The 20,435-nt window shown below is 40.4% G+C and overlaps 1 protein-coding gene across 1 annotated transcript; it reads right to left on the reverse strand.

Moving 5' to 3' along the window:
* Positions 1 to 418: 418 nt before the first annotated feature.
* On the reverse strand, positions 419 to 20,000 carry LOC110922229 (basic helix-loop-helix protein A). The gene is given in 9 exon segments (XM_022166539.2): positions 419 to 717; positions 1,140 to 1,714; positions 1,717 to 1,860; positions 2,866 to 3,430; positions 3,680 to 3,736; positions 3,817 to 3,831; positions 5,445 to 5,541; positions 18,908 to 19,180; positions 19,361 to 20,000. Coding segments are annotated over 9 exon segments (1,917 nt in total). The 5' UTR covers positions 19,465 to 20,000; the 3' UTR covers positions 419 to 630.
* Between the last annotated feature and the right edge of the window lie 435 nt (positions 20,001 to 20,435).

Raw genomic sequence — 20,435 nt, forward strand, 5'->3', positions numbered from 1 at the left:
GAACTGGTCGACATTGATGGCCATGTATTTTTAATCTTGCCACGCGTCTTTGCATAAAGCCATGCGTGAGAGAGGCAGAGAAAAGAGATGGTCGGCTGAGGCTTTCCCTTTGTGTTCGTCCGACCTTGGTGGCGCAACCATTAGAGGAACTTTGCGGCGTTTCCGTACTCACAGCCACCGGACCGCAACTGCTCTGCCTCCGTACTTCATCACTAATTGGTCGCTAATCTTCTCTTCATTAATGTGGTATATGGAATATGTTATTTATTATTTTATAGTTCTCAAATTACCTGAGCTACAACACCACCCATCTTAATAAAGATAGTCCTGAATCCGCCACTACTAACAAAACACTAATATTCATAAAAAAGATAGTGGAAATCGACCAGACCAGAAAATGTGTCGATCAACACAATGCGACTAGGAAGATTCTTTAAATCAAGTCGATAAATATTCTTCGAACAACAAACTCAATAAACCCTAAAAAAATTCTTGGTGAACAAGTTATCTATAATATTCACTTCAAATTATTTGTGGTTAAAAATCCCACCATAAAAAAAATGTAATTGCTACAAAATACCTGTGTTACAGACTTGTAGTTATTACCTATATTTCTGTTCTTAAACCGATCTACAACGGATATATTATTTGATCAATTGCTTTCTTTACTTGGGTTATGCTAATTTTCCTTCCATTAATACCCTTCTTCACCTTCACCTGAAAACAAATCCAAATTAAAAAAAAATACTTTCATTTGTCAAAGTAAATCAGTATAAACCAACAGGGTGGTGGTCAATTTGCAATGACAAAACTTTTAAACACCTGAGTTTGGAACGAGGAGGTCTTAGGTTCAAGTCCCAATGACGACACGGATTAAAAAAAATTGCCGTAAAAAGAAAGGTAAATCAGTATAAATCAAATATCGTACTGATTATTCTGTTCAGTACCTGCCGGTATCAGTATCATCAAAAATACTGTAAAGTACCAAAACCGAAATCATAAAAAACAAATACCGGTATCGATACTGAAGCTACCGATAACATTCAGGTACTCAGCAAGAAATAAGCTACCAACGAATACCAGTATTGATACTGAAGTTAGTATCGGTACCAATACTGAACAAGAAAATAGGTGATTACCTTAGCTCTCATCTCAGCGGTAAACACCCCAGCATCCACACAAGATTGTACAGTCATGATCTCCACTCCAAGCTCCCTCAACTTGTTCATAACATCCAGCAACAACCCATCTCTATGCCTACACTGTATCTCCACCAATGCATCATTCTCAATTATCGACACTTCCACCTGGACCGCCACCGCAGACCGCCTTCCACCCTCCACCACTCGAACTTTTCTTTTTTCCGCCACCTTTGTATTCTCCAGACAAAGACAATGTGCCTCAAGATCCTGTATCCTCTTCCTCAGCTGCTTCACGTACTCGATCGTGTCACCGAGGATCGACGCCTTGTCCATTTTTGTCACTAATGGGACTAGTGTCCGGAGTGTGACGAAGCGGTCATTCAGTTTTTCTCTACGGCGTCGTTCTGCGAGGACGTGGTTCGCGCTGAGGTCCTCGTGCGACGTCGTTTTGGGTAGAGGTGTGGCGGATTCGGAGGCGGTGATGGTGGTGGTGGTGGTAGAGTGGAGGTAAGGGACGGTAAAGAGGACGTATTTGAGGATATTTTGTGAGTTGTGGGAAGGTGGTGGTGTTTAGGGTTTGGTGTCCACGTGGCGAAGGATGATTGGGTGGAGTAGGATGAGTTGGGGTGTGGTGGTGAGTCGGACCATCGAGTTAACTGGTTGTTGAGGATGGTTGAGACTGTGTGAGAGTAGCGAGTGTCTTCTGGTGCTAAATGATCTGTTGAAATGGTGTGTTAGTTTGGAGAATAAGCTTAATGCATCAAAGTATTCAACAAATGAGACTGATAAGATCATAATATTTTATCATTTTGGATTGATTTGTTAAACTAATAATAATTTGTTAACATTTACATTGTTATGTTTTCTTTCCTTGTATTTTTGATGATTTACATTTAATATTGTTATGTGAGTTCTAGAAAAAAAATCAAGTATAAACTAAGCAGGGCCAGCTCAACCATTTTGGTGGCCTAAAGCGAAGTAAAAACTAGAGGCCTTTTTCCCTAAAAAAAAATTTGAGTAAATCGCAATTGCCGTCCAAATACAATACTCCATATGCAGCGCCCTTACAAATCTGCCATACATCAATAATATCCATCGCAACCCAGCCCGAATATCATATATAGTTATTACTAATTTTTTTAAAGCTGGAGGCCTTCTTTATTTGGAGGCCCAAAGCCCAAGCCTCAAATACTTAGGCTTGGGCCGGCCTTGAAACTAAGGTAAGATACATACATGATAAAAGTGACACAATAAAAAAAGCATGATAAAGATGTCCCTTATGTTATGTTATGATATAATATGATATGTTACATGATTTTTATTGAAAAATCATTCAAATATAAAAATCATGTATGTTTAAAGTATACATGTTTTAAAGTATATTTATGATAAACTGATTATGTTCACCAAACTAGTTAAAATAAATACTCGTTCACTTAAAATAAAATTCACCTATTTTAGAAATGAGTGCTACGACGTTCTTTAAAACAATAAATAAATGTAAGATACTTCCTATGGTAGTATGAACTTATATGTGGTATCTAGTTTATGAATATGTATTACTTCCTTTGCTCAGTCTAAATATTGGCAAATTATTGGTGGAGGTAGGTATGGTAAACGAAACTGGATCCTATATTATTATTAAGTATAATAGTATATTGAGGAACAAGAGAGTAGTTAGCTATTCTATATAATGAGATCAAAATTAAATAGCATTGTGTACCTGATGACGTGTTTAATTGAATATGTGATGGGTTGTGCAACTCAAAATTATCTGACCATCCGGGGGTTGACTCGGCTCTATATGAATCGTCTAGACTCGTTGCCGACAAGTTAAAATGAGAATCTAAGTTGTTCGAACCATCATTGGGTGACGCGAACTTGATGTCTGGAGACACAACAAGTTGCGATAGCTCATCGGTCTCTATGAGTGAACCCATCGATGCTATATTCTTATTAAACTCTTGAAAGCTAGAAACATTACATGTTTCTTTCACAAAGTCGCGTCCATTTTCATCTTCATACTCATCGCAGCGTACATCTTCCACGTCAATATCATATTGCGTGTCTTCACCCTCATCATCATCATCTTCGTCGGCATCAACATCTTCGTCCATTGAATATGTGGTGTTTGGAAGTTTGAGTGTATCGGGTGTTTGATAAGGGGAAAAGGTGGTATTGGAAGAATGAGACGAAAGGGTTGGTTTCGGGGGTGGGACAGTCATGTAGCCATTTCCGCTCATGAAGAAAAGTTTCACATGTTGAATGAATTCATTAGTCTCTTCGACCTACATATGCATAAATGAGTTCGATTCAAAAGAAATCATCAAACAATTAGAAATAAACAAACTATTTCTATTATTTTTTTTTATCTTTGATCATGGCATCGGGGAAGAAAGATGGAACTATCGTGATTCATAGAGTTAAAAAGACATAAATCTTTTTCAATGAAATATAATCTAGTTGACCAAAAAATAGTTCATTTGGAGTGTCACCAGATTAATCTACCATATCAATAAAAGTTACACTCATCTAACCTTTTCGGTTGTTCCAAGCTCGACGATTCCATTTAGTAGAGGTATGCATATCACCGTCTGCAAAATTGGTTTTCGACGTTAAACAACGAATGCATAAAATGAGGAGTGTAGATATAGCGCGAACAAAATTGACTTGCCTGTATATAAGCACTCTAGTGCAAGGTCCAGGAAAGCAACATGACATGATCAAAATGTTAGGCCGTAAAATTGTAATGAAGAGAAAACTTGTAAAAAAAAAAAAGAAATTGTACAAAACATCAATGAATCTATTTGATGTCATTATTCCAATTCAAGGTCAACAGGATAAAAAATGTATAACTTTTATAATAACATACACAATTTCAGGAATTGAAATTTAAATACTTAACTAAATTTAAATTGAAATTTCAATTTGATGTATTAAAAAGATGGGCCAATTTTATATGTATTTTAAGAAACTTATGTAATAACTCAATAAAGAATCATAATGTCAAATACATGTGTCTTTGAGCAGTTAATTTTCCATATTTATTCTCTTTCTCCATGAATAACTTCTGTATAATAAATAACACTTCATATTTTGAGTTAGTTACATAGTTAGTCCCTGTGGTTTGCACAAAGTTACATACTTAGTTACTAATAGTTTAAAATCACATTCTAGGGTATTAATTTTTCATTTTGTAACGTTTGAAGGTATTAACGTTATTTGTAGGTTTAAAATCACAATTTATTAGTACCTAAGTATGTTATTTTGTGCAAACCATAGAGACTAACTATGTAATTAACTCTATATTTATAACATAAACTACATATTTTAAAAGCAAACACTTGCAACAAAGACTTAATCTGTAAAAAATATAAATTAGAAATTAATTCTGTAATCTATGTAAAACCATACGAACCAAAAATGTAATTTTTTTCACGAAACTATTCTTGGACCATCTATTTCTATCAATTTTTATTTTATGTACTTTCTAACCTAAAAATATTTATTGAACCACCCCACCACCCTCGCTACCACCGACAACCCCAACCCCACAGCAAAAGAGGCCATTGGTCCCATTCATGACAGATATATTATATATCTTATTTGTCTTTCCTGTTCACCTTTTCAATTAGATAATATAATATAATAATACTACACGAGTTCACGTATTTAAACACCAATTCTTTATTATAACTAGTGGGATTCCTCGTTTTTGTGGCTCAGTATTGCTTTGCTTTATTAAAGTATCAGCATAATATCGACACTCAATATAGCAAACGATACGTGTTTTAAATTGATTGAAAATCATAAAACCAGATATCTATACTGGTACCATTGTTGTTCGTTTGGTATTGGTTCGGTTAATTACGGTACTTATATGGAATTTTCACTCAAAATAACTTAAGATACCAGAAAAATGTTTTATTACGAATACAACTCTGAGTTAACAAAATATATACCGGGTACCGGTACCCATGTTGACTCCCCCGTTGTGGACGCGGGGTTCATAAAACGATGACAAAAACCAAGAATAACCATAATACAAAAACGTTAATTTATACTGCCACGCGATGTAAAACGTAGGCAAAAACAAACACAAACTTATGCTGCACAGTGACATAAAACGCAAACAAATTCATTACAAAACAAAAAGAATGAAAGACAAAAAAAAAAAAAAAAAAAAAAAAACTATAAATAAAAAGAAAACATTATTCATAAAATCATTGAAGATTGGTTATGTATAAATATAGATATAGATTTCAATTGTAATTTAATCCAATTTATTATGAGATGACGTACCTTGGCAAGGATGGCTCTCGTAAAAACTTTACTATCTACTTCGTGTGCAGCAGTGAGCCACAGATGTTGCTGCTTTGCATACGCCTCTCCCACTAATCTGCATGATCAAATCACTTTAAATAGTTATAAAAACATATAAATAATTAATTAAAAGTTTAATAAATAAAAACGACCCAAATTTCTATATAACTTAAAGTATAAAGTTGGTGATTTTATCACAACCACCCTCTAACTTTGAATATTTTTACTTTTAGCTTGTAAATTAAATTTTTGGCACATAAAATTTTCCTTTTCTCACCCCCTACTTTTGTAACTTACATTTTTACCTATACTTTGGTAATTTATGTTTTTGGCACATATGCTTTATACCGACCCCTCAACTTTTTAAACTTTGCATTTTCACGTTTCGACGCAAATTTGGTCTACCCTTTTGTGCTTTATTTTGTATGTTTCCTACATACGATTCAGGTCGCATATAATACGTTTTGACTTGACGGTATATGTGACAACTCGAACTTTAGGCTTGCTTGATGTAACGTTTGTGCACGATATGTGATTTTATAAACCCGAATGATTAATTGATTTCATGATATATGTTATGTTATATGCATTATGTGTGTATGTATGTCGTATGTATGTGAACCGGCCACACAAAGCCCTTGGGGCCACTCCTTGTTCTCGGGTCCATTAGACAACCGAGTGGGCTCGGCCCACTCCCCATTCGCAACACAAAACCGGAACAAGGGGCTTGTTTCACCATTTTTGCAAATCACAAACACACACACACAAACCCTAGAAGCTTTGCTCTCTCTCGGCTTGCTTGGAACCCGACGACACGCGCACACACTTTGAAACTTGTGAAGTGAATCGATCCTCTACCTTCAATCCAACCGGTTAGTGCTTGATAATTAGATTGCTTGTTAAATGGTTATCGTATGGTTTTGTATGTTGGTGTTGCTTAACCGAGAATTCTTGTTAATGTATTGATTGGGATGATAATTGATTTAGTTTTGTTAATCGACTCATGTATGCTAAACATGATCACAATAATTGACGTTTTGGATATAAGCACCGAGTAGTTAGTAATCGGCTGTTAGACATTGTTTGATCGGGTAGAGTTGGTAATCGGGATCCATGTTAGAATGTATGTATTGTTATGAATGTTACTATTGTTCATATGCATGATTACTAGTTAAATTGCCGGTTTGATGTTCTTGAATTGTTATGGATATGCATGAAATCTGAATTAACTGTTGATGAATTTCTGTGATTGATCTGATTTCGAAACTGCCTTAGATGTTTGCTAGAATCACGGATAAGTCAATGCAGGAATTATGGAAATCAGTTACATACGCGGTTTCGACACCTGGTTGCGAGTCGGGACCATAGTTGCGAGTCAGAATCCCACTCGTAACCAAGCCAGCACAAGTCGAGACTACGGTTGCGAGTCCCGTTGCGACTCGTAACCAGCACATGATCAGTCGTAACCAGGCCATGATGAACCGAGATCACCGTTGCGACTCGCAACCAGCTGTTGCGACTCGTAATCTCCGGTTGCGACTCGAGATCTCCGTTGCGACTCGAGACCATCGTTTACACGCACACTGTTGGGCCTTCACTGTCACGGGCCCAATCTATTGAGCCCAACGATTTGAACTGTGGACTGTTTATTATTGGACTTGTTTGTGCTTGCTATTTGGGCCGATTGAGAATCTGAACTGTTTTGTTATTGGGCTGCTTATGTCATTGGGCCGGGTATTGTTGAACTTAGACAATTGGATCACGCATGCTATGTCTTATCTTCTTACGTGCGTACATGTTTGCCATGACTATACGTGATTACTATATACGTGCTATATACGAACCTGACTCGTATAATAACCATGATAGGACGTGAGTGACCATTTACTTGCTACTTATATTCCTTGTGTATCTGCCGAGCAAACCAAGGTGAGTTCACACAGCCAAGGCATGGGATTCCCGGGTTGGGAATTGGGTTGGATATGATGGATATGGAATGATTACTCGTACTTACACATATACCAGACTATAGACCATCGTCCTCAAGTTAGTCAGGACACGTTACGTAAAGCCTACGTAACCCAGTATATTTTCCATATGTCTCCCGGGTCGGGAAGGACACGTTACGTAAAGCCTACGTAACCCAATACCATCCACTGGCTTCCAGGTCGGAAGGCCACGCTGCGTAAAGCCTACGTAGCCCCCACGCGTACCACTGTCCTCGGGGAAGGGCACGTCACGTAAAGCCTACGTGACCCTGTACGTTTTCCTGTTCTCGGTAAAGAAGAACACATGGTCGGAGGTTAGTCTAGTAAGTACCGTTAATGAGAAGCCCTCATTGACCAGGATGAACATGGGAAGCCCCCACCTTTAGTACACACTAGTATGGGAAGCCCCCACTAGCTATACTTATGCATGTTATGAACTTACTTTCTGTGAACTCGCTCAACTAGTTTGTTGATTATTTGCTGCATGCCTTGCAGGACCTTAGGTATACTTGAAGCTTGCACAGGGAAGAGCAGGTCGTTGTGGGCAGATGGATCGTAATGATGTTGAACGCATAACTTGTAAAACTATTTGGATTTACTTTACTATGCTTCCGCTACTTAAAACAGTGTTTGGTTTTTGAAACATCAATCATGTCATGGTGACTTATATTAACTACTTCTATTATTAATTGCTATGGTTTGATATGATTGATGGCTTGATCCTGGTCAGTCACGCTCCCGAGCGGTGGTATTCCGCGGGTGGATTTTGGGGGTGTGACAGATTGGTATCAGAGCCATTGGTTATAGAGAACTTGGTTTTAATATGGGTAAACGTTTTTATTAAAACCGGACTATAACCAGAACAGTGCTCTCAACGATCCACAACGACGCTTCGCTCCACGTGCAAGACTCGACATCTTAGGTAATAAGGTTATGTTTATTGCCTGTTTGCTAGAATTGTATAGAACTTTGCTCGCATTACGCTTAGATACACATGCTTTGCTTACATGAGAACACCTATATGCCTACGCTTTTCTGTCATCGCCCTACTCGCGAACCATTCTTATGTATGCTACTTGTTACTATGAAGATCAATGGCCGCACGAATTAACATGACTCAAGCCCAGCTAGAGGCTCTCATTGCTGCGGCAGTTGCAGCCGCCCAAGCAGGTCAACCCGCTCAGCAGCAGCCTGGGTGCACCTTCAAGAACTTCATGGAATGTCGTCCTAGCTCGTTTAGTGGCACAGAGGGAGCAGTTGGACTCCTCCACTGGTTTGAAAAGCTCGAGTCGGTTTTCGAAATGTGCGAATGCCCTGAGGCTCGCAGGGTGAAGTTCGCCACTGGCACACTTGAAGGGATTGCGCTCACTTGGTGGAACGCACAAGTGCAGATCTTAGGGTTGGCAGCTGCTAACGCCACCCCATGGAACGACTTTAAGGAACTCATCAAGCGTGAGTATTGCACGCGGGAAGACATACACAAGCTGGAAGATGAGCTTTATAACTTGAAAATGGTTGGATCGGAAATCGAAGCGTATACCAAACGGTCCAATGAGCTGGCCGTTCTGTGTCCTACTATGGTGGACCCTCCATACAAGCGCATTGAGTTGTATCTCAAGGGATTGGCGCCAGAAATTCAGAGCCACGTGACGTCGGCTAATCTCGAAAACATTCAGGAAATACAGCGTCTCGCTCACCGTATCACTGATCAGGCAGTGGAACAGAATAGATTGCCCAAGCGTGTTAATGCTACTGCTAATGTCACCACCTCAGTTACTCCTGCTACATCTGGTGACAGTAAAAGAAAATGGGATGGGGATTCCAGCAAAGGTTCAGCATCTGTTCAGCCACAAGCTCAGCAGCAGAAGATCGATCACTATCAGAGTCCCAGTCAGCAATCCTCTAGTGGTCACAGACAGAGAAGATATCAGGGTAGTCAACCTAGGTGCCACAACTGCAACAGGCATCACCACGGCCCATGTAACAAGGGTCGCTGTCAAAGGTGTCTCAAGATGGGACACGAGGCCAAAGATTGTAGGAGCCCTCGTCCTGCGAATCAGAATCAGCAGCCTCAGCAACCAGCTCCACAGAACCAGCAGCAGCAGCAGCAGCCACAGCGTGGAAACCGGGGATGTTTCCAGTGTGGGGCTGAAGGTCACTTCAAACGCGATTGCCCTCAGTTGAACCAGAACCGCAACAACAATAACAACCAGGGCAACGGGAACAACAACGGTGGAAACAACAACAACAACGGCAATGAAGCTCGTGGTCGTGCTTTTGTGCTAGGTCGAGGCGACGCAGTGAACGATCCCAACGTTGTCATGGGTAAGTTTCTCCTCGACAATATTTACGTTACTGTTTTATTTGATTCGGGTGCGGATACAAGCTATATGTCTGTGAAAATGTGTCAACTGCTAAAACGTGCACCAACACTTTTACCCACCAAACATGTAGTAGAGTTAGCTAACGGTAAAAGTCTAGAAGCCACGCACGTAGTTCAGGGTTGTAATCTTATCCTAGCTGGTCAAGCCTTCTCCATTGATCTCATTCCCATAGTTTTGGGTAGCTTCGACGTCGTAATTGGGATGGATTGGCTTTCCCAACACCAGGCAGAAATCTTATGCAGCGAAAAGGTTATTCGCATTCCTCGTTCTGGTCAGGAACCTCTAGAAGTTCAAGGCGACAAGAGTGGTGCAGTGGTGGGCATCATCTCTTTCTTGAAGGCTCAGAAATGCTTACGTAAGGGTCACACAGCCATTTTGGCTCTTGTTACAGACGCCTCAGCAAAGGAAAAGAAATTGGAAGACATTCCAGTTGTACGTGATTACCCTCAGGTGTTTCCTGAAGACTTACCAGGCTTACCGCCTCATCGTCAGGTTGAATTTCAGATCGAGCTCGCTCCAGGAGCAGCACCCATAGCTCGCGCACCATATCGTCTAGCTCCATCGGAACTGGAGGAATTGTCAAAGCAACTGCAGGAACTCTTGGAAAAGGGTTTCATTCGTCCAAGCTCTTCGCCTTGGGGAGCTCCAGTACTTTTCGTGAAGAAGAAAGACGGTACGTTCAGGATGTGCATCGACTACCGTGAACTCAACAAGGTGACGGTGAAGAACCGTTATCCTCTTCCACGCATAGACGACTTATTCGACCAATTGCAAGGGTCGTGTTACTACTCGAAGATAGACTTGAGGTCTGGGTACCATCAGTTGAGAGTCCGGGATGAGGACGTCTCCAAGACAGCCTTCAGAACTCGTTACGGTCACTACGAGTTTCTCGTCATGCCATTCGGGTTAACGAACGCGCCTGCGGTATTTATGGATCTTATGAACAGGGTGTGCAAACCCTATCTCGACAAGTTCGTCATTGTGTTCATCGACGACATCCTGATTTACTCCAAGAGTCAGGAGGAGCACGAGCAGCATCTTCGCCTTATTTTGGAACTCCTTCGGAAGGAACAGTTGTACGCCAAGCTTTCTAAATGCGACTTCTGGCTTCGTGAAGTCCACTTCTTAGGCCACGTGGTAAACAAGGATGGGATCCATGTCGATCCATCCAAGGTAGATTCGATCAGGAACTGGCCTGCACCGCGTACACCGACAGAAATACGCCAATTCTTGGGTCTGGCAGGTTACTACAGACGGTTTATCAGGGATTTCTCGAAGATTGCTCAGCCGCTTACGTTACTGACACAGAAGGGTGTTACCTATCGCTGGGGAGAGCCCCAGGAGACTGCTTTTCAGCACCTAAAGGATAGACTTTGCAGTGCACCTATCCTCTCATTGCCAGAGGGCACGGATGACTTTGTGGTTTATTGTGATGCATCCATTCGGGGATTGGGATGTGTGTTAATGCAGCGCGACAAGGTTATCGCTTACGCCTCTCGTCAACTCAAGATTCATGAACGCAACTACACGACGCACGATTTAGAGCTGGGAGCTGTTGTTTTCGCGCTTAAGATATGGCGACACTACCTGTACGGTACCAGGTGCACGATTTACACCGATCACAGGAGTCTCGAGCATATTCTTAAGCAGAAGGATTTGAACATGCGTCAACGACGATGGGTCGAGTTACTTAACGATTACGAATGCGCCATCAAGTATCATCCAGGCAAAGCCAATGTTGTGGCTGATGCCCTCAGTCGAAAGGACACTTTACCGAAGCGCGTGCGAGCGCTACAGCTTACGATTCAGTCTAGCCTTCCAGCACAGATACGAAATGCTCAGGTAGAAGCATTAAAGCTCGAAAACGTCCAGGCTGAAGCCTTACGCGGCTCACGACAACAGATGGAACGGAAGGCAGACGGCGCCTATTATGTAACGGGCCGGATTTGGGTCCCTCTCTATGGCGGTTTACGAGAACTTGTAATGGATGAAGCACACAAGTCTCGCTATTCGGTACATCCAGGGTCGGATAAAATGTACCACGATATCAGCACTACTTATTGGTGGCCTAGTATGAAGGCCCACATTGCTACGTACGTTGGAAAATGCTTGACCTGTGCAAGAGTCAAGGTCGAATATCAGAAACCAGCTGGCCTACTTCAGCAGCCTAAGATACCTCAGTGGAAATGGGAAGAAATTTCCATGGATTTCGTTACAGGCCTACCTAGATCCCAGCGTGGGAACGATACGATATGGGTCATAGTTGATCGACTCACCAAGTCTGCACACTTCCTGCCGATTAAGGAAACGGATAAGTTCTCCACTCTCGCAGACGTATATCTTAAAGAAGTTGTCTCGAGGCACGGGGTGCCCACATCTATCATTTCGGATCGCGATGCACGATTCACGTCAGAACTTTGGCAAGCAATGCATAAATCTTTCGGCTCACGATTAGACATGAGCACAGCATACCACCCTCAGACGGATGGGCAGTCTGAGCGTACGATCCAAACTCTCGAAGACATGCTTCGGGCATGCGTTATCGATTTCGGCAACGGCTGGGAAAAGCACCTCCCTTTGGTGGAGTTTTCTTACAATAACAGTTACCATACCAGCATTCAAGCCGCTCCATTCGAGGCATTGTACGGGCGTAAATGCCGGTCACCTCTCTGTTGGGCAGAGGTGGGAGATAGTCAGATCACGGGTCCAGAGATTGTTGTGGACGCCACAGAAAAGATTGCACAAATACGACAATGCATGGCGGCAGCACGCGACCGTCAGAAAGCCTACGCGGATAAGCGTAGAAAGCCATTGGAATTTGAGGTCGGGGACCGGGTTTTATTGAAAGTCTCACCCTGGAAGGGTGTGGTTCGTTTTGGCAAACGGGGTAAACTGAATCCGCGGTACGTCGGACCATTCGAAATTATAGAAAAGATTGGCAAGGTAGCCTACAAGTTGAACCTACCAGCTGAACTCGGGGCAGTTCACAATGTCTTTCATGTATCGAACTTAAAGAAGTGCCTATCAGATGAAAATCTTATCATTCCTTTTAAAGAACTCACTATCGACGAGCGGTTACAGTTCGTCGAGGAACCAGTTGAAATCACGGACCGGGATGTGAAGGTCCTCAAACACAAGAGAATCCCTCTTGTCCGAGTTCGTTGGAACTCCACACGTGGCCCAGAGTACACCTGGGAACGCGAAGACAGGATGACAGAAAAGTACCCCCAGTTATTCGGGAACAAGGCAACCACTACTGAGGCTGAAGCTACTACTTCGGAATTTCGGGACGAAATTCCAGATCAACGGGGGGAGGATGTGACACCCCAGGAAAACCAGTGAACAGTACAGTTTACCTAGCTTCCTCAGTGAGTGCATACCAAATTTCGGGACGAAATTTCCAATTAGTTGGGGATAATGTGACAACTCGAACTTTAGGCTTGCTTGATGTAACGTTTGTGCACGATATGTGATTTTATAAACCCGAATGATTAATTGATTTCATGATATATGTTATGTTATATGCATTATGTGTGTATGTATGTCGTATGTATGTGAACCGGCCACACAAAGCCCTTGGGGCCACTCCTTGTTCTCGGGTCCATTAGACAACCGAGTGGGCTCGGCCCACTCCCCATTCGCAACACAAAACCGGAACAAGGGGCTTGTTTCACCATTTTTGCAAATCACAAACACACACACACAAACCCTAGAAGCTTTGCTCTCTCTCGGCTTGCTTGGAACCCGACGACACGCGCACACACTTTGAAACTTGTGAAGTGAATCGATCCTCTACCTTCAATCCAACCGGTTAGTGCTTGATAATTAGATTGCTTGTTAAATGGTTATCGTATGGTTTTGTATGTTGGTGTTGCTTAACCGAGAATTCTTGTTAATGTATTGATTGGGATGATAATTGATTTAGTTTTGTTAATCGACTCATGTATGCTAAACATGATCACAATAATTGACGTTTTGGATATAAGCACCGAGTAGTTAGTAATCGGCTGTTAGACATTGTTTGATCGGGTAGAGTTGGTAATCGGGATCCATGTTAGAATGTATGTATTGTTATGAATGTTACTATTGTTCATATGCATGATTACTAGTTAAATTGCCGGTTTGATGTTCTTGAATTGTTATGGATATGCATGAAATCTGAATTAACTGTTGATGAATTTCTGTGATTGATCTGATTTCGAAACTGCCTTAGATGTTTGCTAGAATCACGGATAAGTCAATGCAGGAATTATGGAAATCAGTTACATACGCGGTTTCGACACCTGGTTGCGAGTCGGGACCATAGTTGCGAGTCAGAATCCCACTCGTAACCAAGCCAGCACAAGTCGAGACTACGGTTGCGAGTCCCGTTGCGACTCGTAACCAGCACATGATCAGTCGTAACCAGGCCATGATGAACCGAGATCACCGTTGCGACTCGCAACCAGCTGTTGCGACTCGTAATCTCCGGTTGCGACTCGAGATCTCCGTTGCGACTCGAGACCATCGTTTACACGCACACTGTTGGGCCTTCACTGTCACGGGCCCAATCTATTGAGCCCAACGATTTGAACTGTGGACTGTTTATTATTGGACTTGTTTGTGCTTGCTATTTGGGCCGATTGAGAATCTGAACTGTTTTGTTATTGGGCTGCTTATGTCATTGGGCCGGGTATTGTTGAACTTAGACAATTGGATCACGCATGCTATGTCTTATCTTCTTACGTGCGTACATGTTTGCCATGACTATACGTGATTACTATATACGTGCTATATACGAACCTGACTCGTATAATAACCATGATAGGACGTGAGTGACCATTTACTTGCTACTTATATTCCTTGTGTATCTGCCGAGCAAACCAAGGTGAGTTCACACAGCCAAGGCATGGGATTCCCGGGTTGGGAATTGGGTTGGATATGATGGATATGGAATGATTACTCGTACTTACACATATACCAGACTATAGACCATCGTCCTCAAGTTAGTCAGGACACGTTACGTAAAGCCTACGTAACCCAGTATATTTTCCATATGTCTCCCGGGTCGGGAAGGACACGTTACGTAAAGCCTACGTAACCCAATACCATCCACTGGCTTCCAGGTCGGAAGGCCACGCTGCGTAAAGCCTACGTAGCCCCCACGCGTACCACTGTCCTCGGGGAAGGGCACGTCACGTAAAGCCTACGTGACCCTGTACGTTTTCCTGTTCTCGGTAAAGAAGAACACATGGTCGGAGGTTAGTCTAGTAAGTACCGTTAATGAGAAGCCCTCATTGACCAGGATGAACATGGGAAGCCCCCACCTTTAGTACACACTAGTATGGGAAGCCCCCACTAGCTATACTTATGCATGTTATGAACTTACTTTCTGTGAACTCGCTCAACTAGTTTGTTGATTATTTGCTGCATGCCTTGCAGGACCTTAGGTATACTTGAAGCTTGCACAGGGAAGAGCAGGTCGTTGTGGGCAGATGGATCGTAATGATGTTGAACGCATAACTTGTAAAACTATTTGGATTTACTTTACTATGCTTCCGCTACTTAAAACAGTGTTTGGTTTTTGAAACATCAATCATGTCATGGTGACTTATATTAACTACTTCTATTATTAATTGCTATGGTTTGATATGATTGATGGCTTGATCCTGGTCAGTCACGCTCCCGAGCGGTGGTATTCCGCGGGTGGATTTTGGGGGTGTGACAGTATATAAATTCGAGTTAATCTGGTCGCATATCATACGTTATGATTGTACGGTATAAACTCTATTTACTTTACGTATTGATCCAATCGCAATGCAGCTATATGTTACATTGAGTTCAATCGGATACGTCAAAACGTGCGTTTTCATATGATTAACGCATCATAAAACGTACGTTTGGACTAATCCGTTCGACGTTTGCGATGTACCATCACCGCAATGCGCGCGGGTCTTATTACTAGTTTTTTTTTTTTTTTTGAATGGCTAATGTTAATCCCCCAAACTTATATATTTACAAATAAATCACCCTTACTTGGGATTGAACCCAATACCTCCCACTAAAGAGGCAATAGCCTCTACCAAGTGAGCTAGCCTCACTTGGCTCTTATTTTTTTTTTTTTTTTTTTTTTGAACAGCAAATTTGGATCACTGACGGACCACTGGAGTATCATCGTGCCACCAGCAGACCCACCCGATCATATCCATCTCCACTAGGCAATATAATGCCTATACACCAATTCAGGAGGAAACTCAATAAATCTGGGAAAAACCCCCTTTGTGGGAATCGAACCCATGACCTAATGGTCATAAGCCTTATCCCACCACCAAGATACTAATACGCTATAATACCATGGGTCTCACTTGGTTCTTATTACTTGGCTCTTATTACTAGTTAAGCTTAAAAACTACTCATTTACACCCACCCTACCATTCTGCTAATTATTGTGCTATGCTATGTTATGCTATGCTATAGGATAATCTAGAGACTAGACTTACAATCATTGTTGTGCGATACAACAATCTAGACGTTGTCATTGGATCGTCAGGATCGATAACCTATCTTGTGGTATTAATGTGGGTTGTGTTAAATTGAACCAAAAGTCAACTTTTAGAGGGAAGAAAATGTATGGAGAGAAGAGAGAAAGAGGGATACAATCACGAGATAGGGCGGTGAGCAAGAGAGAGAAAATGACAACAGACATTAATTACCCAAAGTATGCATTAATTACCTAATATTTATATTTAATTTTTAATTATTAATTACAATCATTAGATTTTATATTATTTTTTAAGTGAACGTTAAGTATTTTTTACACAATCCAACTTTTATGTAATAAGTTTTCTTAATCTTTGTTATAACACACAGACTTGACAAATGCTTTTGAATAAATTATTCAACTTTTAAACCAATCAAGTTGAATAAAAAGTGGTCTGAAATGTGTAGAAATGTTAAAAGAGAACATTTTATCATATAAATGTTTTAGTTTTTTAATTTAAAATGGTTAATATATAAAGGTATGGTTCTTTGTATCAGCAAAAACAATTCTAAATGACATTTACAAAGCTATGATGCTTTGTATTGCGATTAGAAGGGTTGCTTATTTTATATAGATAATTAGATCCAACTAAAAAAACTGATTTATGAAAACTGTATCAATATCGTATCCCAAACGGGAACATCCACCAAGTTTTTTTTTAAATGGGTCAACGTTCATGTAGAATCATAAAAATTCCTTTAAAATGAATTATCGAGATATGAAGCAAGTTAATTAGTTCCCTCTAATGAAAATATAAGATAAATGTCTTTATTAATTATAAAACATATATGAAGCAACATTAGCTTGTCTGCGCCTGGATGGGAGACAATGTATGAGTGACATCTAGAATTATATACCCACCTTTATCGTCGTGAAAGTGGTTTTGTCGATCTAGGCGATTAATTGTTTTAATGTTTGCACGTTTAATTTTTTATTAGATTTATCGTCGGGAAAGTGGTTTTGTCGATCTAGGTGATTAATTGTTTTAATGTTTATACGTTTAAATTTTTATTAGAGACTCGTTATTTTTTTATTTATAACGAACTTTTTCACTTTCGTGTTTATAATAAAGTGTCTTGATTATTTATTTATTAATATTGCATATACCTCTCCCACTAATCTGCATAATCAAATCACTTTAAATTACCATACGTTCAACGTCAAATTGGCTCACCGTCACAAACATTCAATGAGTTTGGGACTATGGAGAGGAAACCCGAACTGTCAACCCGGCACCCTATTTTTCCGCTATACACCCTTATAGCAACTAGGGGCGTAAACAACTCGAGTTGCTCGCAAGATACTCAAGATTGCCTCTCTAAGAATTTGAATCTAGCTGAGCTTAAACGAGCTCGAGCTCTTATTTAGATTTAGTAAACAAGCCCGAGCTTCATGTATCGAGCTGGAGCCAACTCACGAACAAGCTTTGTGCTTAACTTTTTTACTATATTAAATATATATTTAAATTAATAACTATTATTATATAAAAATTATAATTATAAACTGTATGTAAATGGTTATAGAAACATATAAATAATAAATATATATTAATATTTAATAACTATTATTATATAAAAATTATAATTTACAAAACTGTATGTAAATACTTATAAAAACATATAAATAATTAATTAAAATTTTAATAAATAAAAAACGACTCAAATTGTATACAATCTTAAAAGATAAAGTCGGTGGGTTTCTCACCGGCTTTGCCTCCCTGCCCCCGTACTTTCATGATGTTGCAATTTTAACCCCTTTATTTTCATACCTTCAAAGTTTTATAAAATGACAAATTTAGTCCCTAAGCCTTCTACTTTGAATTTCCAAAACCACTACCTTATCTTCCAAACTTTGCTAGCACCAACCCTCACCATCACCCCCTTAGCTCTTACACAGTGATGCCACCAACCCTCTTCTTTTACATTTCCACCAACACCCCCTCATCTTTTACAAATTTCCACCACCACCCCTATACTTTTACATTTGTCTTTTTTAGACTTTGCTCTTTTACCCCTTGCACTATTACTCCATTTTAAACCCGCCTAACTTTAAAAAAAATTGCAATTGTAAACTCTAGACTACAACTCATACTTTTGCAAATGCCAATGCATTGTGTTTTACGAAATGCATTAGGCATTGTGTTTAACACTTTGTGTCTACCTTTGTGTTTTACACTTTTTTTTGTAATTATCATTTACGCAGTGCGTTTTGCAAATCTTGTTTTATCTTGTTATATGTTTCCGCCCGTTGCGCGTCGCCGCAATGCACGGCGGGCAAAATACGAGTTAAGCTTAAAACCTACTCATTTACACCCACCCTACCCTTCACACCCACCCTACCCTTCTTTTAATTGTTGTGCTATGCTATGCGATAGGATAACCTAGAGACTAGACTTACCTTAATTGTTGTGCAATACAACAATCTAGACGCTGTCATTGATCGATAACCTATCTTGTGGTGTTAATGTTTCAACGTAAATTTAATACTTAAAATTAGACACAGAACTGCTAACTAATCACCATTTTTTTGTATGAAAATTACACGACGTACCCGACACCTGGAGGAAAAGAGAAAGAGATACACATGAGGTAGAACCATTCCGACTCCGTTAGATCCTCGGGCGACAATGCCACCGATGGTCGCCTTATCACCGCCTGCTGGCTCTCCGTCACCTGCTGCTCACCAGTCGCCAATGAATCGTAGAGCTCTCTTAGCTGCTCGCTTCTGCTTAACGCGGCCTCCTCCGCGCTAACCTCCACCGGCTGCACCGTTTTTCGGGTTTTTATGGCTCCATTGTAGTATCCTTCTCCCCATACTAAAACCCTAACCATTCAACAAATAAAAAACCAATCAACTTAATCCAAACGGCCGTTTAAAGGGGTGGGCTATGACATACGCCCAGACCCGACATTTGAAAATGGTATGGGATTAGATTGTCAGTGAAGTTGCAAAAATCAGAAAACAAAAGAGAAAAATGTAAAGGAGAAATGATTGTGGGGGTACCGTTTTTCAGGACAAAATTGCCAGAAAATAATGTACGTCCATTGAACAGATTGTACAGCAGACTGCAACATCTCTTTTAATCGATCACTCGAGGGACCAGCCATCCTTCAACCTTGAAACTTTTATATCTTCGATTGAGATAACTTTTCGATCAAATGCTCGTACTAAAGCACATGGCGTGACGGTAAGAGTCTCCCTATATCCATGAGGTTAGGTTAATTTGCCGTTAAAAAAAATCTTGCAACCGCTCCGAGTGAGAAATATAAAAATTTCTAGCAACCACTTCTGGTGAGAAATCAGAGGTTGATTGATTAGCCGTCAGATCTACAAGTATCACGTCAGAGTTGCAACTGAAAACGATGTAAAATACGTGTCAAAAAAATATATATCGTTGATCAACTAATTTCCTCGAGAAACAACCACACACACTTGCAACAGCTTCGGGTGCAAAATAGTTACAACTAAAAGGTTGCAACATACGTATAAAAAAAGAAAAGGATCCTCACATCCTTGAGTTTCGCATCAGAAAATGCGTGTAAAATTAGTAAAATGATTGTCTGAAAACGGATCCTTTTGTTTGTTTGAGAAAATAAATGGAGTGGGACTGGTGATGATGGGGAAGAAAGGGGGTTGTAGTTGACTGGTTGGTCGAACAATCAATTTACTGTTGCATATGATTGAGACGTGTGAAGTTTTGTTTGTCTTTTATTTAATTGGATCCATGCGTATCAGCATCTTAATGTCATTTTTGTGAAACTTTATTTGCACTCATTTATGTTCAAAACTTGTACTTTTTCTTTATTTTGTCATTATTTTAATAGATGGATATTATAAAAATTATGAAAATCCCAAGTCTAATAGCCCTGTAGGATGTAATAACCCAACTAATTCTTTAAAAGGCTGATTCTATACATTTTTTTTTGAATGGCTTAACTTGCACACTATGGGGATTGAACCCATGACCTCCTACTATTCTACACCTTATCTAACTCACCAACACCAATGGGCTATTCCCAATGGATGGCTGATTCTATACATACTCCAATTCCTATTCCCAAGTCTAATAGCCCTGTAG

Source organism: Helianthus annuus, chromosome 11 (assembly GCF_002127325.2).
Source record: "Helianthus annuus cultivar XRQ/B chromosome 11, HanXRQr2.0-SUNRISE, whole genome shotgun sequence".
NCBI classification, from domain to species: Eukaryota; Viridiplantae; Streptophyta; class Magnoliopsida; order Asterales; family Asteraceae; genus Helianthus; species Helianthus annuus.